This window comes from Eleutherodactylus coqui, chromosome 1 (genome assembly GCF_035609145.1).
Source record: "Eleutherodactylus coqui strain aEleCoq1 chromosome 1, aEleCoq1.hap1, whole genome shotgun sequence".
NCBI lineage: Eukaryota > Metazoa > Chordata > Amphibia > Anura > Eleutherodactylidae > Eleutherodactylus > Eleutherodactylus coqui.
Window position 1 is genome coordinate 432,268,213 of NC_089837.1, and position 27,820 is coordinate 432,296,032.

A 27,820-nucleotide genomic window follows, 5' to 3' on the forward strand; every position below is an offset into this window, starting at 1 on the left:
ATGTTTCTTCCACCCATTTTCTACGCAAGAGTTTCCTACGCAGCATGTTACGTAGAAGCTGCCATAGGAGTCTATGGCAGATTTAAAAAATCAGTGGAAGGGTGTGATACTGCCTGCGATGCAGGGAAAACAACGCAGCTGCCCGTTATTTGACTTTACATAGGCATTCTATTCTATGGAAAGGGAGTAACGTGCGCGTGTGAACTGGCATTGGGAGCACAAAAATTAAATTACTATGCACTGACACGTGCATATCAGCCTAATTATTGCCATCTCAAAACCTTGTTCATGCGCAAATACACTCCGTTGCAGCGAGTGTATTTGCATACACACTCGTCTTTCGAAGTGCTAGGCTACACATCCCAGACCTGTACAGTCCTTATTCGTGGCTGAGCGTATGCTAAAGTGTGTTTCTCTAAGTCTATTGCTGTTTGCATGGTTTATGCCATCAAATCTATAATAAAGAGAATAATGCTGGGAGACGAGTGCCGGTCCCTCTTTTCTACTCACTGTGTGTTGTTTGAATTTAGTGGATTACAAAATAAAAATCACAAATTTTTTAAAATTACCTAAAAATATGAAGTGTTATTGTGCTTTTAGGGGACGTGATAGGGAGCCGGGTAATGCATTTTTTACTTGTCCACTTTCGCGATCCAGCGGTGTTCCTCTCTGAAGTTGGTGCATAGCATGAAAACCTGACCCTTTTCAGAGTCCCATGTATGCACTTTTTCTATACAAGTCTATGGAAGAGCATGTGCAAGGGACTCTAAAAAGAGTCAGTTTTGCATGCTGCGTCACGACTCCAGAGAGGAATACCGCTGGATCGCCGATGCAGGTGAGTATAAAGAATACGTTATCCAGCTCCCTATCATGTCCCCTAATGGCATCATAACTTAGTTTATAGTGCTGTGGGGACGTGACAGGTTCCCTTTAAAGGAATGTGAGACTGCATCACACTCATAGTGGGTTGTCTTACTTTGCAAGCATTCCATACTTTAAGGCACACACAACATCTAGAAATAAAAAAAACTAGAAAGACAAATACATAAAAATCTTATTCAAAAATATTTATATTTGCCATTTAAAAAATAAGCTAAGATGGGTGAGGGTCATCATTATTTTAAATGACATAGATCCAGGTGCCCCCCTAAGGTGTTAGAAGTCATTCAGTAGTACTCGGCATCTTTGGGAGGACCACTACCCATAAAGACACATTTTCAGTGACTGATTTGCAATGACATTTTAGTCTGTAGCAGTCTTCCTTAAAAAGATCCCATTTGTAAAGATCACGGTAACAATTTTTTTACTCTTCTCTGCGCTGAAATAAATTGCAGCACAGAACAGCCAAGTCTAACAGAGGAAAGGAGGTCACAGAGGAGGAGAGGGAGCTGCCAAGCTTTGAATCTCCTGTCTTGCTCCTACTTCACAGTGCTGATACATCTCCAGATTGAGTGCTGTGCACTGGAGCAAGGTGTCGCTTACTGGAGAATGAGGGCGACTGAGGAGGGGGGTTGACAAACTTTATGTTCAGCAGATAACATGCTGCATGTGAATAGAGCTCAGTCCTTGCCATAAGCTGAAGTACAACCTACCACTACCTGTTGAGGAAGGAGCCACAATTTGAAAATAACTAAATTAACCATGCTGGGCAAATGAAAATGATATTAGTAGCATAAAGTCCTGAGTTATTCTGGAGTTGAGCCTTCCTACTTAAAGACTGTGGCTCCCTGTCAAAGTGGTTGAAGACACAGTGAGTGAAACTTGTTTTATTCTGTTTTAATACTTTTAAAAGTGAGAGAAGAGGCTATGCTAGGGACTGAAAAAAGGGAAGTTATGCTGGAAACAACAGCTCCCAGGACTCCTCATCCCTCTCAGGTGCACGTCGGTCAGACTCCATATTCCAAATATTATTTGGAATAAGGACTCCTCATCCCATCTCTCTTGAGCCCCATAATTTAGTTTATGGGGTTCAAACATACTAAAGTTCCCATCATGCACTACAAGTCATTGGTGGGGTAATCTGAGAAGGCACAGTATAGTGTAGGACAATGCTTTTCAGATGCAGAGAATTAAATGGTCACTTACTTTTTAGCAAACTTGTGCTTATATGATGGCCAATGCAATAACTAGCAAAAGTACAAATAAGTTTATTGACCTAAATCTATATTTTTGTGTTGAAAAATTGCTCTAAAGTGCTGCCCACCAGGTGTCTCACCTCCTAATTTGCTGTCCACTTACTGTAGTGTAAGTGAAGTTCATCTTTAATAGAGACAGTAAGACAGAATACAGGAAGTGAAGGAGGGTGATGGCTCAAGTTGTCCATATACAGTGGGGGGAAAAGTATTTATTCAGATACCAATTGTACAAGTTCTCCCACTTAAAAAGATGAGAGAGGCCTGTAACTGACATCATAGGTAGACCTCAACTATGAGAGACAACATGAGGAAACACATCCAGAAAATCACATTGTCTGATTTTTAACGAATTTATTTGTAAATTATGGGGGAAAATAAGTATTTGTTCAATAACAAAAGTTCATCTCAATGCTTTGTTATTAGAGATGAGCGAGCACGCTCGGATAAAGCAGTTATTCGAGCAAGCTACTCGAGTAACTGTTTACTGGTCCGAGCATGCTCGTGGTGTGTGGGGGGGTGAGCGGGCGGGGGGTAGCGGGGGGGAGAGTGAGAGAGATCCCCCCCCCCCACTACCCCCCACCGCCCTTTCAAGCACGCTTGGACCTGTAAGCAGTTATTTGAGAAGAGTAACTGCTTTATCCAAGCGTGCTCGCTCATCTCTTTTTGTTATATATACTTTATTGGCAATGACAGAGGTCAAACATTTTCTGTAAGTCCTCACAAGGTTGGCACACACTTTTGCTGGTATGTTGGCCCATTCCTACATGCAGATCTCCTCAAGAGCAGTGATGTTTTGAGGCTGTTGCTGGGCAACACAGACTTTCAACTCCTTCCAAAGGTTTTCTATAGGGTTGAGATCTGGAGACTGGCTAGGCCACTCCAGGACCTTGAAATGCTTCTTACAAAGCCACTCCTTTGTTGCCCTGGCAGTGTGCTTGGGATCATTGTCATGTTGAAAGACCCAGCCACATTTCATCTCCAGTGCCCTTGCTGATAGAAGGAGGTTTGCACTCAAAATCTCACGATACATGGCCCCAATTATTCTTTCATGTATACGGATCAGTCGTCCCGGTCCCTTTGCAGAGAAACAGCCCCAAAACATGATGTTGCCACCCCCCATGCTTCACAGTAGGTATGGTGTTCTTTGGATGCAACTCAGCATTCTTTCTCCTCCAAACACAACGAGTTGTGTTTCTGCCAAACAGTTCTACTTTGGTTTCATCTGACCATATTACATTCTCCCAATACTCTTCTGGATCATCCAAAGGCTCTCCAGCAAACGTCAGTCGGCCCGGACATGTCCTGGCTTAAGCAGTGGGACCTGTTTGGCACTGCAGGATCTGAGTCCCTGGTGGTGTAGTGTGTTACTGATGGTAGCCTTTGTTATGTTGGTCCCAGCTCTCTGCAGGTCATTCACTAGGTTCCCCTGTGTGGTTCTAGGATTTTTGCTCACCGTTCTTGTGATCATTTTGACCCCACAGGATGAGATCTTGCATGGAGCCCCAGATCGAGGGAGATTATCAGTGGTCTTGTATGTCTTCTATTTTCTAATTATTGCTCCCACAGTTGATTTCTTCCCACCAAGCTGCTTGCCTATTGCAGATTCAGTCTTCCCAGTCTGGTGCAGGACTACAATTTTGTTTCTGGTGTCCTTCGACAGCTCTTTGGTCTTCACCATAGTGGAGTTTGGAGTGTGACTGCTTGAGGTTGTGGATAGGTGTCTTTTATACTGATAACAAGTTCAAACAGGTGCCATTACTACAGGTAATGAGTGGAGGACAGAGGAGCCTCTTAAAGAAGACGTTACAGGTCTGTGAGACCCAGAAATCTTGCCTGTTTGTAGGTGACCAAATACTTATTTTCCACCATAATTTACAAATAAATTCATAAAAAAATCAGACAATGTGATTTTCTGGATGTGTTTTCTCATGTTGTCTCTCATAGTTGAGGTCTACCTATGATGTCAATTACAGTCCTCTTTCATCTTTTTAAGTGGGAGAACTTGTACAAATGGTATCTGACTAAATACTTTTTTCCCCACTGTAAGTTTATGAGAGAAAGGTAGGGAACAGAAGAGAGAGAAGTAGAGACTTATACATATGCAGCTTCTAGAGCTAATAGTAAGTGATTTACTGTCCAGCAACTACTGAAATAACATATACACTGCTCATTAATATTGTGTAGTGTCCTTCACGATGCACTTTTTTATGTTTGTGCAACAGAGAGCTAGAGAGCAGAATCTTCTGTTTTCTTTGTGCAGTGTGATAAGACATCACAGCAAAAAAGGTTGTATATAAGTCATGCCCTTTGTAATGAAGCCACATCCATCTTTAGAACTTTGCAAAAAAAAAAGCATCTGAAAGTGTCTTTAAGAATGACAGCCTTCTGAATGCGATAGGTGCTGCTCTACATGCTAGCTACTACAAGCTCTATGAGACAACTTGAGTAAGGACTAATTCACACGGGCTTATTTTTCATCAGTATTTTGGGAGCCAAAACCAGGAGGGAGTCTAAAATACGGAAGAAATGGAAATCATTCCGTTATACTTTCTTTCTGTTCGTTCCAATACTGATGCAAAATACGGTTGTGTGAAGGAGCCGTAAGATCCAGGAGCACCAAAACATCTTGACAAAGGTGTTGCATTTACAATTACTATCTCTTCTATTTTTTTTGCAAGCATGCTTGTATTCAAGATCGTAAATAAAAATAAAAATTTTACATCAAACAATGTACTTGCCTCAGAGTGCTGTGAATTTATCGGCTAAAAGTGTCTAAACACATATTTGTGGTGTAAATTATATAAGACAGCTTTCTAGTGCAATTTGCATTTTCAATAGTAAATCTGACCCATACTCCTTTTTCTCTGCCCTTTTTTCACATACCCAGAACATGCTGCGATTTTGAAAAAAATGCCACAGACAAAAAAAAACACACACCAAAAGCAGATTGTTTGTAGTTAGAGATGAGCGAACACCAAAATGTTCGGGTGTTCGTTATTCGGAACGAACGTCCCGCGATGTTCGAGGGTTCGTTTCGAACAACGAACCCCATTGAAGTCAATGGGCGACCAGAGCATTTTTGTATTTCGACGATGCTCGCTAAGGTTTTCATGTGTGAAAATCTGGGCAATTCAAGAAAGTGATGGGAACGACACAGCAACGGATAGGGCAGGCGAGGGGCTACATGTTAGGCTGCATCTCAAGTTCACAGGTCCCACTATTAAGCCACAATACCGGCAAGAGTGGGCCCCCCCCCCTCCCAACAACTTTTACTTCTGAAAAGCCCTCATTAGCATGGCATACCTTTGCTAAGCACCACACTACCTCCAACAAAGCACAATCACTGCCTGCATGACACTCCACTGACACTTCTCCTGGGTTACATGCTGCCCAACCGCCCCCCCCTCCCCCCCACAGCGCACACCAAAGTGTCCCTGCGCAGCCTTCAGCTGCCCTCATGCCACACCACGCTCATGTCTATTTAGAATTGCGTCTGCCATGACGAGGGACCGCAGGCACACACTGCAGAGGTTGGCACGGCTAGGCAGCGACCCTCTTTAAAAGTGGCGGAGCGATAGCCCACAATGCTGTACAGAAGCAATGAGAAATAGAATCCTGTGCCACCGCCATCAGGAGCTGCACACGTGGGCATAGCAATGGGGAACCTATGTGCCACACACTATTCATTCTGTCAAGGTGTCTGCATGCCCCAGTCAGACCGGGCTTTTTAATTCATAGACACAGGCAGGTACAACTCCCTATTGTGAAGTCCCTGTCGACCCACAGCATGGGTGGCTCCCTGGAACCCACCGGCGGTACATAAAAATATCCCATTGCATTGCCCAACACAGCTGAGGTAGTAATGTCGTGCTTAATGCAGGTGGGCTTCGGCCCACACTGCATGCCCCAGTCTGACTGGGGTTCTTTATAAGTGTACAGATGTAGTAAAAACTCCGTGTGCACCTACAGCATGGGTGGGTGCCAGGAAGCCACCGGCGGTACATAGAAATATCCCATTGCATTGCCCAACACAGCTGAGGTAGTAATGTTGTGCTTAACCCTTTCCAATCCAATTTGTATATGGTTTTCCTAGGGGGCTTACTCTTTTTCTGCCTTTATACAACGGCGCTATATGCTGGCTAAAGCCAGTACTGCATGAGCTGACACGTAGGATAGGCTCCGACAGCAGAGAGGCTGGCAATATACAGTAAGAGAACCCCGACGGACGTCTACCAACAACGGAGCTGTACAGCCTTAAACCCTAATGTCTTCACAGGTCACACAGTGGACTGGAAAGGGTTAATGCAGGTGGGTTTCGGCCCACACTGCATGCCCCAGTCAGACTGGGTTTCTTTATAAGTGGAAACAGATGCATTTATAATTCCCTGTGGACCCACAGCATGGGTGGGTGCCAGGAAGCCACCGGCGGTACATAGAAATATCCCATTGCATTGCCCAACACAGCTGAGGTAGTAATGTCGTGCGTAATACAGGTGGGCTTCGGCCCACACTGCATGCCCCAGTCAGACTGGGGTTCTTTAGAAGTGGACACATGTAGGTTAAACTCCCTGTGGACCCACTGCCTGGGTGGGTGCCAGGAAGCCACCGGCGGTACATAGAAATATCCCATTGCATTGCCCAACACAGCTGAGGTAGTAATGTCGTGCGTAATACAGGTGGGCTTTGGCCCACACTGCATGCCCCAGTCAGACTGGGGTTCTTTAGAAGTGGACACATGTATTAAAAACTCCGTGTGCACCTACAGCATGGGTGGCTCCCTGGAACCCACCGGCGGTACATAGAAATATCCCATTGCATTGCCCAACACAGCTGAGGTAGTAATGTCGTGCGTAATACAGGTGGGCTTCGGCCCACACTGCATGCCCCAGTCAGACTGGGGTTCTTTAGAAGTGGACACATGTAGGTTAAACTCCCTGTGGACCCACTGCCTGGGTGGGTGCCAGGAAGCCACCGGCGGTACATAGAAATATCCCATTGCATTGCCCAACACAGCTGAGGTAGTAATGTCATGCTTAATGCAGGTGGGCTTCGGCCCACACTGCATGCCCCAGTCAGACTGGGGTTCTTTAGAAGTGGACACATGTATTAAAAACTCCGTGTGCACCTACAGCATGGGTGGCTCCCTGGAACCCACCGGCGGTACACAAAAATATCCCATTGCATTGCCCAACACAGCTGAGGTAACGTCAGCTGTAATGCAGGTGGGCTAAAAATTAATTTGATTACACTGTAGGCGAGGGCCCACAAAAATTGCTGTATCAACAGTACTAATGTACATCCCAAAAATTGGCCATGGCCAGCCAAGAGGGCAGGTGAAACCCATTAATCGCTTTGGTTAATGTGGCTTAAGTGGTAACTAGGCCTGGAGGCAGCCCAGTGTAACGAAAAATTGGTTCAAGTTAAAGTTCCAACGCTTTTAAGCGCATTGAAACTTATAAAAATTGTTCAGAAAAATTATTTGAGTGAGCCTTGTGGCCCTAAGAAAAATTGCCCGTTCAGCGTGATTACGTGAGGTTTCAGGAGGAGGAGCAGGAGGAGGAGGAGGAATATTAGACACAGATTGATGAAGCAGAAATGTCCCCGTTTTGGATGGTGAGAGAGAACGTAGCTTCCATCCGCGGGTGCAGCCTACGTATTGCTTACGTATCGCTGCTGTCCGCTGGTGGAGAACAGAAGTCTGGCGAAATCCAGCCTTTGTTCATCTTGATGAGTGTTAGCCTGTCGGCACTGTCGGTTGACAAGCGGCTACGCTTATCTGTGATGATTCCCCCAGCCGCACTAAACACCCTCTCCGACAAGACGCTAGCCGCAGGACAAGCAAGCACCTCCAGGGCATACAGCGCTAGTTCAGGCCACGTGTCCAGCTTCGACACCCAGTAGTTGTAGGGGGCAGAGGCGTCACCAAGGATGGTCGTGCGATCCGCTACGTACTCCCTCACCATCCTTTTACAGTGCTCCCGCCGACTCAGCCGTGACTGGGGAGCGGTGACACAGTCTTGGTGGGGAGCCATAAAGCTGGCCAGGCCCTTAAAGACTGTTGCACTGCCTGGGATGTACATGCTGCTCGATCTACGCACATCCCCTGCTACCTTGCCCTCGGTACTGCGCCTTCTGCCACTAGCGCTGTCGGCTGGGAATTTTACCATCAGCTTGTCCGCAAGGGTCCTGTGGTATAGCAACACTCTCGAACCCCTTTCCTCTTCGGGAATCAGAGTGGGCAGGTTCTCCTTATACCGTGGATCGAGCAGTGTGTACACCCAGTAATCCGTCGTGGCCAGAATGCGTGCAACGCGAGGGTCACGAGAAAGGCATCCTAACATGAAGTCAGCCATGTGTGCCAGGGTACCTGTACGCAACACATGGCTGTCTTCACTAGGAAGATCACTTTCAGGATCCTCCTCCTCCTCCTCCTCAGGCCATACACGCTGAAAGGATGACAGGCAATCAGCCGGTGTACCGTCAGCAGCGGCCCAAGCTGTCTCTTCCCCCTCCTCCTCATCCTCCTCATGCTCCTCCTCCTCCTCCTGTACGCGCTGAGAAATAGACAGGAGGGTGCCCTGACTATCCAGCGGCATACTGTCTTCCCCCGCCCCCATTTCCGAGCGCAAAGCAGCTGCCTTTATGGTTTGCAGGGAATTTCTCAAGATGCATAGCAGAGGAATGGTGACGCTAATGATTGTAGCATCGCCGCTCACCACCTGGGTAGACTCCTCAAAATTACCAAGGACATGGCAGATGTCTGCCAACCAGGCCCACTCTTCTGAAAGGAATTGAGGAGGCTGACTCCCACTGCGCCGCCCATGTTGGAGTTGGTATTCGACTATAGCTCTACGCTGTTCATAGAGCCTGGCCAACATGTGGAGCGTAGAGTTCCACCGTGTGGGCACGTCGCACAGCAGTCGGTGCACTGGCAGCTTAAAGTGATGTTGCAGGGTGCGCAGGGTGGCAGCGTCCGTGTGGGACTTGCGGAAATGTGCGCAGAGCCGGCGCGCCTTTACGAGCAGGTCTGACAAGCGTGGGTAGCTTTTCAGAAAGCGCTGAACCACCAAATTAAAGACGTGGGCCAGGCATGGCACGTGCGTGAGGCTGCCGAGCTGCAGAGCCGCCACCAGGTTACGGCCGTTGTCACACACGACCATGCCCGGTTGGAGGCTCAGCGGCGCAAGCCAGCGGTCGATCTGCTGTGTCAGACCCTGCAGCAGTTCGTGGGCCGTGTGCCTCTTATCGCCTAAGCTGAGTAGTTTCAGCACGGCCTGCTGACGCTTGCCCACCGCTGTGCTGCCACGCCGCGCGACACCGACTGCTGGCGACATGCTGCTGCTAACACATCTTGATTGCGAGACAGAGGAGGAGGAGGAGGAGGAGGGTGCTTTAGTGGAGGAAGCATACACCTCCGCAGATACCACCACCGAGCTGGGGCCCGCAATTCTGGGGGTGGGTAGGACATGAGCGGTCCCAGGCTCTGACTCTGTCCCAGCCTCCACTAAATTCACCCAATGTGCCGTCAGGGAGATGTAGTGGCCCTGCCCGCCTGTGCTTGTCCACGTGTCCGTAGTTAAGTGGACCGTGGCAGTAACCGCGTTGGTGAGGGCGCGTACAATGTTGCGGGAGACGTGGTCGTGCAGGGCTGGGACGGCACATCGGGAAAAGTAGTGGCGACTGGGAACTGAGTAGCGCGGGGCCGCCGCCTCCATGATACTTTTGAAGGACTCCGTTTCCACAACCCTATACGGCAGCATCTCAAGGCTGATGAATTTTGCTATGCGGACGGTTAACGTTTGAGCGTGCGGGTGCGTGGCGGCGTACTTGCGCTTGCGCTGCAACAGTTGCGCAAGCGACGGCTGGACGGTGCGCTGAACTACACTGCTGGATGGGGCCGAGGACAGCGGAGGTGAGGGTGTGGGTGCAGGCCAGGAGACGGTAGTGCCTGTGTCCTGAGAGGGGGGTTGCATCTCAGTGGCAGGTTGGGGCACAGGGGGAGAGGCAGGGGGGCAAACCGGAGGTGCTGAACAGCCTTCGTCCCACCTTGCGGGGTGCTTGGCCATCATATGTCTGCGCATGGTGGTGGTGGTGAGGCTGTTGGTGTTGGCTCCCCGGCTGAGCTTTGCGCGACAAAGGTTGCACACCACTGTTCGTCGGTCGTCAGGCGTCTCTGTGAAAAACTGCCAGACCTTAGAGCACCTCGGCCTCTGCAGGGTGGCATGGCGCGAGGGGGCGCTTTGGGAAACACTTGGTGGATTATTCGGTCTGGCCCTGCCTCTACCCCTGGCCACCGCACTGCCTCTTGCAACCTGCCCTGCTGATGCCCTTGACTCCCCCTCTGAAGACCTGTCCTCCTGAGTAAGCGTTGCACACCAGGTGGGGTCAGTCACCTCATCGTCCTGCTGCTCTTCCTCCGAATCCTCTGTGCACTGCTCCCTCGGACTTACTGCCCTTACTACTACCTCACTGCAAGACAACTGTGTCTGATCGTCATCGTCCTCCTCACCCACAGAAAGTTGTTGAGACAGTTGGCGGAAGTCCCCAGCCTCTTCCCCCGGACCCCGGGAACTTTCGAATGGTTGGGCATCAGTGACGATAAACTCCTCTGGTGGGAGAGGAACCGCTGCTGCCCAATCTAAGCAGGGGCCCGAGAACAGTTCCTGGGAGTGTTCCCGCTCCTGAGCAGGTGTTATTGTAGTGGAGTGAGGAGGCTGGGAGGAAGGAGGAGCAGCAGACAGAGGATTCGGATTGGCAGCAGTGGACGGCGCAGAACTGCGGGTAGACGATAGGTTGCTCGAAGCACTTTCTGCCATCCAGGACAGGACCTGCTCACACTGCTCATTTTCTAATAACCGTCTCCCGCGTGGACCCATTAATTGGGCGATGAATGTGGGGACACCAGAAACGTGCCTCTCTCCTAATCGCGCAGCAGTCGGCTGCGACACACCTGGATCAGGAGCTTGGCCTGTGCCCACACCCTGACTTGGCCCTCCGCGTCCTCGGCCGCGTCCACGTCCTCTAGGCCTACCCCTACCCCTCAGCATGCTGTATTACCAGTGATTTGATTTCACAGGCAGCTAATAAATTGGCGCAAGACTGCAGGCCAAATATAATTTTTTCCCTTTTTTGAAAACGAAAGGCCCCACTGCCTCTAGTGAATGAATAATCTAAGTTTAATAACTGTGCTGTTTTCCTGCTAATGTGTCACAGAATGTGAGGGTAGCAGAGTTATTAACTGTGGCAGAGCAGGTATTTTTTTTCCCAATTAAGGAAAGCAAATGGCGAAGCCAGGAGTAAAACGTAGCTGGGTGCGTCTGATTTTTACAGGTTGCACACGCAGCCGACACGTGTCCACCGGCGTTAGGACGGACAGAGGCAGGACAAATAGAATTATTTTCCGTTTTTTTGCACCAAAAGGCAGCACTGCGTATATTCTATGAACATGAGAAGTTTAATAACTGTGCTGTTTTCCTGCTAATGTGTCACAGAACGTGAGGGTAGCAGAGTTATTAACTGTGGCAGAGCAGGTATTTTTTTTTCCCAATTAAGGAAAGCAAATGGCAAAGCCAGGAGTAAAACGTAGCTGGGTGCGTCTGATTTTTACAGGTTTCACACGCAGCCGACACGTGTCCACCGGCGTTAGGACGGACAGAGGCAGGACAAATAGAATTATTTTCCGTTTTTTTGCACCAAAAGGCAGCACTGCGTATATTCTATGAACATGAGAAGTTTAATAACTGTGCTGTTTTCCTGCTAATGTGTCACAGAACGTGAGGGTAGCAGAGTTATTAACTGTGGCAGAGCAGGTATTTTTTTTCCCAATTAAGGAAAGCAAATGGCAAAGCCAGGAGTAAAACGTAGCTGGGTGCGTCTGATTTTTACAGGTTGCACACGCAGCCGACACGTGTCCACCGGCGTTAGGACGGACAGAGGCAGGACAAATAGAATTATTTTCCGTTTTTTTGCACCAAAAGGCAGCACTGCGTATATTCAATGAATAATAACTGTGTTGTGGCCCTGCCTACACAATTCTTTCCCTGCAGTATCAATGGAGGGTGGAATGCTCTGCAGAGGCGATTTTGAGAAGCAAAAAAAAATGCAGCACAGCTAACAGCAGCCTGGACAGTACTGCACACGGTTAAATATGGCCCTAGAAAGGACCGTTGAGGTTCTTGAAGGCTACACTCACTCCTAACACTCTCCCTGCCTATGCAGCACTTCTGTCCCTAATGCCAGGTGCAACGCTCTGCAGAGCCGATTTTGAGAAGAAAAAAAATTGCCACTGCTAACAGCAGCCAACACACAGCTATCAGTGGCCCTAATAAGGACCTTTGGGGGGTCTTGAAGCCTACACTAACTACCAATTCTTTCCCTACAGCAGCTCCGGTACAAACAGCACTGTCCCTCATCTAACTCACACGGCATCTGAGCCGAACCGCGGGAGGGGCCGACTTTTATATTCCGCGGACACCTGATCACCCCAGCCACTCACAGCAGGGGGGTGGTATAGGGCTTGAATGTCACAGGGGGAAGTTGTAATGCCTTCCCTGTCTTTCAATTGGCCAGAAAAGCGCGCTAACGTCTCAGGGAAGGAAGTGAAAGTAACCAGAACACCGCATGGTGTTCGTTACGAATAACGAACATCCCGAACACCCTAATATTCGCACGAATATCAAGCTCGGAAGAACACGTTCGCTCATCTCTATTTGTAGTGTATGTCACACAAAAATGACAAAATGCCATATTTGCAAAGAAGACTGTGTGACACCAACCTTCGATGCTTTTACCTGAATTTTGTATATGTTTCTCTTTGACATGACCACCCCCATGAAAGACCGACTTTTTATCCAAAGAGATTTGGCCGCTAACCGTTGGATTTTTCTGATACTATGCTAAATTATTCATATTTTGTAACTTGATGTTATTTTATTTTCTAGAAACAGTCCTAAAAGTAAATTCCAGGAGTAAAGTCTATATAGAAAATAGGCACTTGAGTTATTTTTGTTACTTTGTTGCTCAGAAACCTCATTCTTTTTGCCTCATTATAAGCCTATCCCTCCTGCTGCTCCCATGCACAGTTCTGTGCCTGAGTTTCCCTAGGCCAATACGTGTAGACTTAATATATTCAATCAGTCTCAGCCTGGAGCTGCATTATAGACTGTAATGTAACGGGGAGAAACAGTTATTTGAGATGTGAAGAGACTGCATTTACCAGGTTTCTTTTTTTCCCTTCTTGTGCTGTGACAGTAACACAAGGCAGCACAGGATGAGATGTAATAGCGCTTACTAATGAAAATCACATATGAGTAAACATGACAAACGTAAAAAGCCATTTAATCACAAGCTCTGTAGTCATAGGAGGCAGTATATCAAGCAGCACCTGGGGCACAACAAGCATACCTCCCTTATTACCAAGGCAAAGAGTGACAGAGAAAAATTCTTTCATGGAGCAGTTCTAATAAATAATATATTACCGATACCGATGTAGAGGGATTGTCCACAATCCGAAAGAAAGTATACTTCAATTTAATGAGCTGACATTTCTTTCATATGCTCTCTTGATAACTAAAGCTAGGTTCACGCTTGCGCTATGTTTTGCCATTGTGTGGCTTCTCATTAGTAGGCAAACTACAGAAAAAAAACTCAAGCGCTGGATCTCCAAAATGACAGGCTTAAACGGTGCCCATCTTGTTTCCCGTCATGCCCTCCAGCATTTTGCCAGTCAGGGCTCATTCACATGAATGATATTCTTGTGCCAGTTTTGTGCAATGCGCACTAAACTCGCACAAATATATAATCCTTTCATTCGCACAAGTGATCTTTTCCTCACAGCATCAATGTAAATGCTATCTTTCGGTGTTTGCTTGAAACGCCTCGCCCATTGTTTTCGATGGGACCTTCAAAGACATTGCATAGCGCTGTGATGTTCAGGCGACTGTGATGTTTCTCATTGAAGGTAATGGAAAACACTTGTGATCCTTTAACGTGCGTGAAACACACACACGAGGATTGTAAGTCGATAGAAGCGATGCGAAGGTACACATTTAAGCAAGAGTTTTTCCATTAAAATAAAGTTTTTAGAGTGGTTTCACATGAGCCTAATACAGGCTGCATATGTATAAAATGGACCTGACCTTGGGTCTAATGATTAAAAATCTTGCAGCATCATAAATACTTGTGATTCACTTTGGTCAGATCATTCTACTCATGGTTGATATAGGATTTACGGTGCTAATACCAACAAAAAAGTGTGTGCATTCATCTCCTGTAGAAAAGGCCTCCATCGTTGTACAATTAAAAGCCATACAACTTCCTAGAAAACTTTGAATTCCTAACAGTTTTCGAGTTTTGTTGATGTCATCAGTGAATGGGAATAGTCTTGCTAACCACCAGGGGCTGAAATCTTTTACATTCCGAGTACTTTTCACAGCTGACATGTGAACACAATTGTTGCCAATTCTGGCAATCCTCCGAGAGCTAAATAAATCAACAGAAACAGCACAATTTTTTTTTCCTGCCCTGTTAGTTTGTTCCCGAGGACTTATATATCATAGAGGAAGCCCATGCGGCAGTTAGGGGGAACCTGGAAAGATGGCTTTTTTCAAGCTGGTCACAACCACTTTTAATGGATTGTGAGAAGCTCTACAGGTGCTCTTATGTTGGCAAAGAAGGAAGTGGAAAATGTACTTTAAGATGGGATAGGCCCCCCAGGAATTCCTCTTATGAGTTGTTAGGAGTGTTTGGGGGTGTTAAAGAGCACTTGTAAAGTGGTTTAAAAAGACTTTCAAAAATTCCTGTAGTTTGAAGAATTTTGCATTCATGTAATAATAATCTAATAATGATTCCTCATCTCAACTCTAAAGCTTACAATTCCAGTTCAGTATCATCTTTTGCAGCTTAGTAAATGGTATTGAGCTGCAATAAGTATAAAATATATAAGATATAGGCAATTAATAAGGCTCTTACCTCAGTGTTAGCTACCTCTGACATGGCTTTGACCCAGGAACCAAATTGTGGTGATATGCAGCTGCCTATATAGCTGGGAAGACACATTTAGGAGGTCTTAGAGCCAGATATGGGTCCTGAGCCCCTGGCTATAAAACACTACTCTAGAGACACTGTAATATTCATTACCATTTAAGATCTGTCAATGACTGGAAACACTCCAGGAAAATGTCCAGGGGCTGAAAACCATAGGGGTATGTTCATCCGAAGAAGATTTTTCCATGTCGATTCTGCCTTAAAAACCATGGCAGAAATTTCCATATTTTTGCTCTGCATTTTACCGCTGATCTTCATGCAGATTTAGACTTGTCAATTTCCAACAATATTCTGCTCATCTGTTGCTTTTTAAAGCATATCCATGACGAAGAGCATCAGAAATTGCGCTCAAGAATTTTGCCCATTCACAGGAAATAAATCCGCGTGCAGATTCCTCAACAAAAGAGAAAATTCCTGGCAGAAACACTGGAATTCATTTTATGTATAGAGCCAAAGAGGGGTGCGGGAATGGGTGGGAGGGTTTTGGTTCATTTGAAGAGAAGCACAAACTATCAGGCCATTGAGATTTGTTTATGACCCCTTCCTTATTTGGAAGCGATCAGAAGAGTCATTCAAAGATTTTGTGACATCTATCAATGCAAATGAACGGGACATTATATTTACTCCCCATACAGTACCATAAAAATAGAGTGTTTAGATCTACATAGGAACTAGACAATAACAACAGTCGCCCATTGGTTTCATACATTTGCCATCTTTTGCTATGAAGTCAGATTAAAATAAAAACTCAACAAATTAGCTGAGAACATTATTACTACTGAAATGCTGCATGTATTTCTTGTAGGAAATGAGAACAAAACTTATAATAACAGCAGTTTAATTACTGCGGATAGTGGGAAGTGAAGTCTGAACTATTAAATATGGCTTTTCAAAGAACAGTGGATCAATACCCAGAGAATGTGCTGAATACTATTACAGGGCAGAAGGTTCTGGTTTCAAGTGTATAAAAGATATTTAAACATTTCCATAGGATCTCTACATCATAACTAATGAATAAAGTATATGGTTTCCGCAGAAATTCAGGCTTCAGCAAAACTTCATCAAAAATTAAGTACGTTATAATGTAGCAGCACACATTTCCTCAATTTATTCTTGATTGTTTATAGGGTATCCAATGACCTCATATAATTACTGTAAACATGTGTATTAGTGGAGTTATCTACTCTTTTACTAGCAGCAGGCACTTGTCATATTTTTGCTGATAATGTCATGCTTTCGGTCACTTTTAATGGAGAATTTCTATTTAGCTTTTAATGGAAAAAGTTGCAAAAAAAAGTAAGCGAACCCTTTGAAATTACCTGCATTTCTGCATTGATCATTAATAAAATGTTATCTGATTGTTATCTACGTTCCAATTACTGTATAGACAAATACAGTCTAACTAAACTAAAAACACGCAAACAGTCGCACTGCTCATGTCTTTTATTGAGTACACTGAGTAATTATCCAACACGCCGAGAGGAAAAGTAAGTGAATTTCTGTATTAATGACTTCATCAAGAGCTAATTGGCAAAAAGCATTTCAAGAAAGCTACTTCCATCCAGACACATTTTGCAGATTTCAATGTAGCCCTATGACATGGGAATCTAATGGATGCAAATGAGGTTGGGTTGTGGCTCATAATTTGCCATGACTTCAACCTGATGATTGCAAGAATTGCAAACCTGTTAGATTTCTTGCGGCTGTTGGGTCACGGTCATGACAACTTGCAAGACACAATCCACCCTTATTCGCATCCTTTAGGTTCCGATGCTGCAGGGCCACACTGATGTTGGGTTCCATGATCTGTGTCACAGTTAAAGTCACTAGCCTTAAGGAGATAAGATTGCAAATGTGTGTTCTTCAGATGCTTTGCTCATTAAATGAAGGCACACAAAGATTGGTTACTAACATATCTGTTCTTCTCAAGAAAGATTGGTTAGTGTAAATCATGGTTCAATGCAAATACTTTTCAAAATACTTCAAAAGACATATTATAGATACACATGAATCTAGAGAAGACTACAAGGACACTGTTAAAAACCTAGGTATACATCAGTCCATAGTTAGACAATTTTTTTTTCAACTGTAGAAAATTTGGGACTGTTTTTACTCTCCCTAACAGTGGGTGTGCTATTGTGGTCACTCCAAGATAACCATATGCAATAATGAAAGAGGTAAACAAGTGATAAGAACCCAAAGATAATAGCTAAAGACCTACAGAAGGCTCCACAAACTACAAAAACCTCTGCTCACGTGTGCACTATTAGAAAAGCACTGAAATGCAAAGGACACCACAATTTTTCCAGAAAAACATTGCGAACAGTTTCAGGTTTGCCCAAGGCCACCAGAATGTTCCACAGAAGTTATGGAAAAATGTTCCACGGACAGATAAAACAAAAGTAGAACTTTTTAGAACATATGAACAATGCTATGTTTGGAGTTGAAGTAGCATTGTATGGGCTGCTTTGCTACCTCAAGGCTTGAACAACTTGTAATAATTTTGGAAAAAATAAATTCTAAGGTGTATCAAAACATTTTATAGGGCCACCAACTGAAGAGATGTTAGCTGACGTAACTAGACAATGACCCAACACACACAAGTAAATTAATTTAGAATCATTGAAAAAAAGATCTGTGTTTTGGAATGGCCAAGTCAGATTCCTGACCTTAACCCTGTTGAGATGTTTTGGCATGATCTGAAGAGGCAAGGTCCGCCACTGCAGTAGGAATATTTCTTTTATGTAGTATTGGGCATGGGGAGCCCAATATTATATAAAATAAATAATTCAGAAAGCATTTTTAATTATTTTGGTTTCCATTGACTGTTGACACATCATTTTGTTCTCAATGAATTGTGTACTTTATATCAGTAAAGATTTTCAACATGAAACTTTCATTCATGGAGATTTGATGTGTGATTTAAAGGGGTATTCCAGTTCCAAAAAGTTATCAGCTATCCATGGGATAAGGGATAACTAGCTGATCATGGGGGTCCAAAGGTGGGGACCCCCACTGATCAAGTGGGTTCCAATTCATCTCCAAATGAAGGAAGCGCAGGTCGGGCAGTGCGGGAAGCACAGATCAGACAGGACTGCACTCTATTCATTGCAATGAGAGCACCGAAGATTCTCAAGTGCATGACTTGGCTACTGTGCAATTTACGGAGCTGTCTGCCTGCAACAAAACAACTTGAAATGGGACAACCCCTTTAAGGGCTGCAATTTCTCATTAAAGCAAATCAAAACAACATTGCAACATGCTAGAAAAACACTCGAATTCTGCAATACAACATGATACAATATTGTGAAATCATGTCATTTTGAAAAGCTGCTTATCTCTTGGCACACATATCTGATTATATCCAGTGAAGGGAAAAGGTAAGGAAGGACACATTCATATGATAAATGCAGTTTTTGTTTATATATTTAATTTCCAGCCATTGTAATGGGTAATGAATTGTTCAAACACACACATATGCACAGCACAACATATGCACACAAATTAACTTTTTAAGAAGTTTTCAATTAATATGAGAAATTTAGAATGCAACCATATTTAGAAGTTTAAAGGGACTAGGCCAAATTAAAGGTATCCCCAATCCACAGGATGACTACATGATTGTTGGGGGGCTGATCACTGGGGCCATTGCAGATAGGCAGAATAGGTTTCCAAAAGCATCCCTGAAGGAATGCTGTGATGGTCACATATGCTCACCACCGTGCCATTCATTTTGGTGGGACCGTCAGAGATAGTCGAGTGCTTGAACTCTGCTATCTTCAGCAGTCTCATTTAAATGAATGGAGAAGTGGTGTACATGTGTGGCCATCTTTGGAAAAACTCCTTTAAACTCCTGGACTGTGTGGCCTACTCCATATAGTTCACATTTAGTCCCTCTGTATAGGATGATTATGCTTCAGTACCTGAGCTTTTTATCTTTCAAGGCCAGAGAGAGCTGTTAACTATATGGAAAATCTGCAGCTAAACTAATATATATTATCATTAGAGTATAGTGAAATGTGAAGGCCTTACAAGATAAAAGCTTCAGCGTATGATTAATGATAGCAGGCTATGACAGAACATTGACATTTTGAACCATTCACTGCAAGCTATTAGCTTTCTTTCATACTTCCCCCTGATACAGATGCATTAGGGTCTGCTCTCTAGAATTAAATTCATTTTAAAGTTACAGATACAATAATGTCTCCAATTTTTGATGTGTTTATGCTGCATTCCCTGCTGCTTATTTTACTTACCTAAATTATAGGCTTTTTTAAATAAACAATTTTACAATGTACGGTGTGCCAATAATAACACTATGCAGCAAATTTGTAAAACTTTTTCGTTACAGAAAATAATTGATACGTTTCTGTAAAATTAAAACCTGCTGATTACACCGGTAAAACTGAATAATAGCGACGCGTCTCATTTTTAAGTTATTTAACCCCTTAGTGACCAAGCATTTTTTTTGTTTTCGTTTTTTAAAAAAAATGGTAACTCCTTTATTTATCCATCAACGTAGCTGTATGAGGGCTTGTTTTCTGTGTTTTTTTTAATGAAAGACATTAAATTTTTTTTAAATTATTTTCTGCCACCATTTTCCGCGCCCAATAACTTTTTTATTTTTCCGTCCACAAAGTTGTGCAAGGGCTCCTTTCTTGTCGGACATCCTGTGGTTTGCGTTAGTACTATTTTGGAATACATGCAACTTTTTGATTGCTTTGACAGCGGGGTAGGGATCCGGAATTGGCTCCTCCCCCACACATGACAGGTGTCACATGATCGCATAGGATCGCAGTCATAGCAAAGTGTGCATCGTAGCCGGCATTAGGCTGCTGACAGCGGGGCAGGGATCCGTAATTGGCTCCTCCCCCACATGTGACAGGTGTCACATGATCGTATAGGATCGCAGGCACATCAGTGCTGGCCGGCATAATAGTCTGTTCAAAGCAGGGCATCTATCTGCACCGGGCTCCGTCCCGACGGGATGTCATGTTATTATACACGAATAGCTGTGTTTGCAGACTGTTTAAAAGCGGGGCATGGTACCGTAATTGGCTCCTCCCCTACACATGACGCGCGGTCACGAGATCACACGCTGACATGATGATGTCATCGGCGGCTGTCATCCGATCTGCATAGTGGCAATCTTTGCAATCGGGCTTTTCATCATTTAGCTGCAATCGCCGCTAGTCCGCTTTTATCATCTAACTCAGAGATCTGTCTGAACATTGTTTTTTTTTGTTTTTTTTTTTCTTTATGCCTCATGCCCTCCATAGCAATGGGAGACTGGATCCTCCCAAGGGGGCGTATTTCTTAATTACCCCTGCGTAGACATTGGTTAATGGGAACACACCCCCAGGGGGGAGTGTACCATTCAGCCTCTTTAAATAGACACAGTCACTCATAGACCACATTAGCCTCCAGTCTACCATCCAGACTGGAGGTGCTGCTGCATATCTCTGTCTCTCCTATCCTACCTTCTTGTTATTTTGCTCTACTGGTGCCAGCATAGGTTACCCGTCTTTTTGCTAGTAGACTAGCTGAGATTTTTTGGTCATATACCAACCTATTTAGGTTTTACTGTTGAACCACTATTTTATGGTTCAGCTGACCATTTACCTACACTACCATCTCCTTTAGGTGTATGGCTTTGGTGTTGCCTTCTCACCACTTAGGAAGGAGTGGGCAATGGGTGCACAGTCTGAAGGCCACTAGAAGGTTATTATCGGGCCATCTGCCTAGAACTGGTGCATACCTCTTGTCCTTAGATTACGGCAGCCCTATACTCATATATTGCTACAGGTTATTTTACCCACTTTTGGGATGACAATTTTTCCACTATAAGGTTCCTGATGAGTCAGTTCTTGACAGAAACGCGTTGAACCAAATAACATTTGTGAACCAATGAATCCGTGTTGTCCGGTTTATCTGGATAACAGGCATATGAGTCGTGTACCTTACCTCTGGCATCATTCCAGAACTATAATTCTCATTGCCAAAACTATGAGTCATTGACCTTCATTTTGGTCACTAGCCCCTAATCACGGCCGGCTGGCACTAATCTATAGGTGCCACCACATTTTTTCCGTGAGTCAATTCTCAAAGTAGGGTGCTCTCATAGTATTTCTGGCCACTAGCTCTTTGTTGAGCTTATTTTTGTTTTGTATGTCTATTTGTGTATGTGATATCGTGTCAGCGAGGCACCTCGAGTTTTTAAATATTATGTATTAAAAGTTATGTTTTAAGGAATACACACAGTGAATATTTCCAAAAGAATTTCTTTCCTCCAGTATTCCTCTGCCTCTGTGATTCCTGATTCTTTTATTTAGTCTAACCCATGACCTGTAAAAACACAGTTCATTATTTACAACTTACTGGTGGAGGATCTGCAGTGTTTTCACCAGGTGAAAACATACCCTATATGTTACATAAACCTACCCTTATTGTGTTCAGTCAGCATGTGGTGTGTAATTGTGATTGCAAAATAGTTGCACATTCACTTTTGTTATTCTTTTTATTAGGCAAGGTTACTGGCGGGCCTACTGGATTAACTGTATAGGCATATTTCAAACAAATACAATACAACGGCAATTGGATTACATTATTTCCCATAATTGGAAAACCTTACGTGGCAGAAAAAAAACGGATATCATATTCAAATTCAGCACACTAAAGTTACTATGAGCCGCCTGTATCTGCTTGTCGGTTACAAAAATTGTATTGCACAGTGTTATCTTATGTACCATCATTAATAAATCAACTTCTATAACAGCACTCTACAAAGATTGGCAAGGGAGTTTACTGCTGTCTTATACTTGCTTCCTCATGCATTTGGGGCAAAATACATGGAAAAGCAGCTTAAGGAAAGCTGAGAGCTCTCAGTATTAACCAGCATTAATTGCAGAGGGTGGAGAGAGTTAGAAGTCTGTATGGTGTATTCTCAACCAACAGCTGCAGAGCTCTGAGAAGGGGGTGCAATCTTGGCAACATATGCTGCATGGCCCACTGGGTTAGGAATGGTATGATTTCTCCTTAGGGAGAGCACCTAGAAGGCATGAGCAGACTTATAAGGCCATGCATGCTCCTCTTGGAAATGTATGCAAATAATAGGATGGAATAATGCTTCTACAGCACCACCTATTGGAAAGCTGCATTCTTGCAAGTCAATATCGGACCTTTTAACAAGCCTCATAACAATGGCTGAGAATATAAGCTAAAGCCAGAGCTTTATTCAAGGAGAACCATGCCCAAACAGACTGTTTCAGGGTTTTTGCTCCCATCAGTGTGCAGTAGGTTGCTGGTTGGGCTAAATGAGAGGCCTATGATGTGGGTCATAAAGGGTATGGTTCCTCCTTAGGAAAAGCATTTAGAAGGTGTGAGGAGACTTACAAGGCAATGCATGCTCCTGTGGGAAATTTATGCAAATAGGAAGATGACACAATACCTCTGCAGATCACTAACATGTAGCCATTTTATTATTTCCTGTGGTGTTAAGGACTTAGGCCTCAGTCACACGGGCGCATTGGCATCCGCACAGCGACGCCGATGCGCCCGTGTGACTGCATGAAGGAGACGGACGTACCTGCAGACGGCCGTCTCTCTGCAGCACCGGAGGAAAGAACATGTGACCGGCAATGAAGGCCGTCTTAAGGCACGTCCGTCTGCTGGTGTCAGTCACACGGGCGCATCGGCGTCGCTGTACGGATTTGTTGAAGCAGAGTAAAAGAACTAACAGCCCCGCTATGTTAAATGACCCTAGTCATAGCTATCAGAGAGGAAGCTATAGAAATTGAAGTTGCCACATTAGAAGATACAGTATTTTAAATGTCACATATTAGAGAAAGGGAGGGGGGGGGGGCAGTTCACAGAAGCTTCAAGTTACGCCTTAGGCTACCATGACATCTTATGTCACTACCATATTAGAAGATACAGTATTATAAAGGGCACATGGAGGACAGAGTGACCCTATAATATTACGTATTTAGCTTCAAGGCCCAGAAGCTTCAGGTTACTCTTCAGGCTCCCGCAACATCTGCTCTTATGCCTATAACAGAAGTGCACAGTGACTAATAGACAGTGCATCCTGTGTTACAGTATCTCTCAGGGGTAATACCAATATAATAAATATTATAAAAAGACTGCAATCAAAAGTAAATTTGAAAAGGATGTTGAGGACAAACCTTGCATTATGGTAATTTTTACACTAAACTGCTGCCTTTCTTATCAAAGTTCCAATTAATCAACATATGTTGACGTACATGCACATAAGGGAGCTTTAAAACAAACGCCTTTAAACCTGTTGATGACGGGCAATAAATATATTCTTCACTTGAACAGTGTTCTCTCAAGTAACTGTATTCATTTCTTCTGGGACAATCATTGCATATGAAAAATATTGTAACTTGGGACCTTTACTCTACAAAGATGTACATACCCAACAAGGAAACCATTCAAACATGGCTTCAAACAATGCATGGAAATAGCTTATAAGTGGAAAAGAAGTAACAGTAAATGGGATGACATCTGCTCAAAATCACATATAAAGGCCATACTTACTGATACAAGGGCAGGTATCAATCCTAATTCCCACCAGCATGCTGAAAAGGTGAAATGCTGTACTGGCTGGGGTGGGGGAAGAAAAATACTAAAGAACATTCACTCACACGCCTACCACATTCATCAGAGGGATGGTTGCTCAGTGTTAGATTTGCACATAGATAAGTCTTGCCTAGGGTGCCAATCACACAGTTACATGTAGTACACCATGCAGGTTTACAGCCTATTAGTTATGACCATAATATTAAATCAGGCATGCTTTCCCAAATGTTCTAAAAGAACCACACAAGGTACTGACACCCCAGCCTCCCCTAACATTTCACAACTAGACTGTTTCCTGCACCAGATATTAGTTGATACCTTCGACCAGATACTGTGCGTAAGCTCACAACCCATGTCAGGAGTCCTCATTTTTTTTTTGCAAAGTTCTACACTAACTTTGTATACATATGTACAATACATAACTGTGTGACTGGTACTCTATCAAAGTCCTGTACAAGTACAGTATACTGCTAAGCAGCCACCCCACCCCCTTATGTATGGTAAGTGTGTAAGTTGCTCTTCAGTATTTTGCGGCTGTGCAACCTCTCTCATATAGCATTTGGCCTTTTCTGCATGCTGTTGGGTATTGGTCTTTGCCACTATGTATCAGTAAGACCTTGTTCCTATTGGCACTTTTGTGTACCATTTTCTGCTCCATTATGGGAGCAAGGAAACGACACCCAGTGGCTGAACTGAACCGTTATATGATGGAACCGAAAGGAACCAAATAGACACCATTGACTATAATGGGGGTCATTGGGTTTCTGGCTGGGGTTCCACATTTTTTAAGACAAAACAGCACAGCATGCTGCGCTGTTTTGTCCTGTTTTAATAGAATTCATTGACAAAGGTTCTGAAGGGTCCTCTGATGTGGATATGAACAAGCCATAAGTATGGCTCTTTGGATAAAGTATGTTTGACGACTTCACATACCTAACAAATCTCAGAGCCTATAACTTTTTTTCATTTAATCAAGCTTAGCAAGTTCAGTTCACTTGTATTAATCATATTTACAACATACATAAACAAATGATTTGGGGTAAAATGTGGAGAATTGATTGATTCTTATTGCAAAAATGCATTTGTATACTCTTATAGATCTGTTATTTACAATGCTGTCATACTTGACAATCAACTGCCCTCAATGAACTAATTTCCATTGACCTATGTTCTTGGTAAATATGTGTTGAAGTAACAATATTAGTTATGAAGCAAATGTACTTTATTTCAGTTTACCAGACCAGAGTGAACAAAGTGTTATGAGTTGCTTTGGATCCTTTCAAAATCATATAGTTATTAATGTAAATGCATCAATATACATATTACTCCACTATACATTAAGAATATTAGACTGAGCTCTGTATGATTAAATGGCTTTCTTGTGTTTTTAACAAAAGCCCATTCATTTACCGTAAAAAAAAAAGTTAGCAATGGGTGCCAAATTACAAAATTAAGATGGTGAGAACATCAAGCAATATAATGCTTTTAATTCTAGCAAATCACATCTAACCGTCTATTTCAAGGCCCCTAACAAAAGTCACCTATCAGAGTAGCTCTTTGTAATTGACTGATTGTTACACATTTCTTCATCCCACATCTCTTTGTTTACACCTCTACCTGCTTCCCACACATTGGCGCTCTTACTAAATTATAGAATGAGATATATATAGCAGTTATGTTGCTGATACAAATTTCTGTAGTGGCTTCACCATTTATATTACCCATACAGCATACCATATCATCTATATAGGCAAACTCTATAAATTAATTACAGACAAATATTATAATAAAACATATTTGGACAACAAATTTATAAACACTGGATATTAGACAAAAATTTTGTAAACATTAAAGCAATGACACTTTAGAAAATAAAAGGTAATTTAAACAAATAAACACTGGTGATATTGAAATTTATCAGCTCAGTTCAAAGCCAGTCAACAGCATGAGTTTAATTCAGAATAGTTGTCATAGAGTATATTACACAGTACCATACATTATATTCAGCTGCACTGCACACACAAATAGTAATTGCTGACCCATGGGAATTAGTCCTATTATTATATATACCTCATCATTACTAGTAGCAATTACTGATCCATAGAGCTATTAGTCTAATGATATACTGTATACTATAACATTACCTCCTGCTTAAATGTAGCTGTACATCACTGGATGACTGACATCTCACAGTGGTCTATCAGGGGTTGAAAGCAGAAACTGATTCTAGAAATCACTATTCTATTCTTAGAATACCTCTAATGACTAGATACAATAGACAGACAGATAGATAGATAGATAGATAGATAGATAGATAGATAGATAGATAGATAGATAGATAGATAGATAGATAGATAGACCAGAGGCACTACATAAATGTTCATAGTAAGGAGAAAAAGCGTAGTAGGGACATGTATCTGGCTGCTATACTTCACACCGATAACTGTTCAGCTTCAGCACCAGCAGTCATGGACAGCAATAACAGCAGCTTTTCCTTCTATAGCTGTAATGAGCTGTCTAGTTCAGACCTACAGAAATAGTACCAGTTCAGCATTAACACATAGGGGCTACAAGCTGCCACACACCAACAGTTTATCATCGATTTCCTGGAAGTCTGTACACATCCTATCATTGTTATTGACTACAGGCAGTTACTAATTTGCCTACACACAGTGTCAACCAGTAAGGATTAATCACCCTACACATGAAAGCATGTAGACTATGTTCTGCGTATAGACTCCTTTAAAAATGATAGCTCTTTTGGTACAGATGTCTTTTCCTTCAGCTTGACTCTTAATGAGATGTGATGTAGTATACTGTGCTTTCAGGATGATTTATTTACACTTTAAATTGCTTTGCAATAGGTTGTGTTGTGTTAAGATAAGAGAACAATAGCTTTTTAATGGGTAAAGATAAGATAACTTTCTGCACAGTGCTATCACAATCAAGATACAATGTGCTGAATATGTCCTTCTTCAACATTTCTGATGCTGGCTTCCACATCTATTGAAGTCCACACAAAGTCTATCACGTTCTACCAATAGTAGAAACTACTTTTGAGACTCAACCAGATCATTTAGGACTGTAATCTGTAAAACTCTCATGCACCTACAAGTGGCACAGATTATGCAGGAGATTTAAGCCATCATCTCGGGTGCATCTATAGTAGCAGTGTAAACACGTTCTCTTTCCTTCACCACATCAAAGGAACTTAATGTAATTGCTTTCCGAGATTAAAACCCATTTGCCCTGCAGTTGAATTTTAACATGCAAATTAAATTATGAATCCCATTATGAATGCTCTGAAAATCACCTCTTACATAACACACTAGCAGAGCAGCCGAGCAAGGAGAGAAGCAATGAATCAATAGTGCTGCTGAGCAGAAGAAGGGAATTAAGAAAAAGCAAACCTTTCTTACAGATACATATACCAATGCATTGGCTTGTATGGCTGTCCAGGGTAGACTCACCTTTGAGTTTTGTCTTGGGGTGACCACACAGACCAGTTGTCCAGCTGAGGAGAAGACTCTCTTTGCCTGGTAGTGCTGAAACCTCAGGTGAATAAGATCTAACACTGCCCCAAAGCACTGAGTAAAGAAAAGCATCACAACAACTTTCTGCCTTTTCCCCTGTCTTGTTCAGGGCTATGGGAAGAGAGCAGCCTGTCAGTCCTGGAGAGGAGTGTAGCCTTGTGTGAGCACTACACTCCTGCACAGCCTAGCATGCCTTCATATTTATCATCAAAATAAGATGCTTAGAATCTTGCAGCAGTCTACTGACCAATGAAAAGAGCAGGAATGTTATCCTTGAGGACCAGAGGCAGCCAATAACAGATGCCTCCCCCTACTGAAGCTCCCTGATGAATAGAGGTAGTGCTGGGGAACGTACTATAGCACATTACCATACATCAGCGCATCACATTAATCTTTCCATTACAGACTAGCCTACCCAGCGTTACACAGAAGCCTGCAGAAACTGATTGCTTAATGTCTTCATTTATTAATTGACTCACTTCACTCTCTCAGCTCTCTTTAGCATCG

At 43.5% G+C, this 27,820-nt stretch overlaps 1 protein-coding gene across 1 annotated transcript in view; it reads right to left on the reverse strand.

Annotated features, from left to right (window-relative positions):
- Positions 1-27,475, reverse strand: part of SIAH3 (siah E3 ubiquitin protein ligase family member 3) — a 121,489-nt gene extending 94,014 nt beyond the window's left edge. The window contains exon 1 of the mRNA XM_066582040.1: positions 27,251-27,475. Within this exon, the coding sequence (XP_066438137.1) occupies positions 27,251-27,385 (135 nt within the window). The 5' untranslated portion in view covers positions 27,386-27,475. The remainder of the gene's footprint in view (positions 1-27,250) is intronic.
- Between the last annotated feature and the right edge of the window lie 345 nt (positions 27,476-27,820).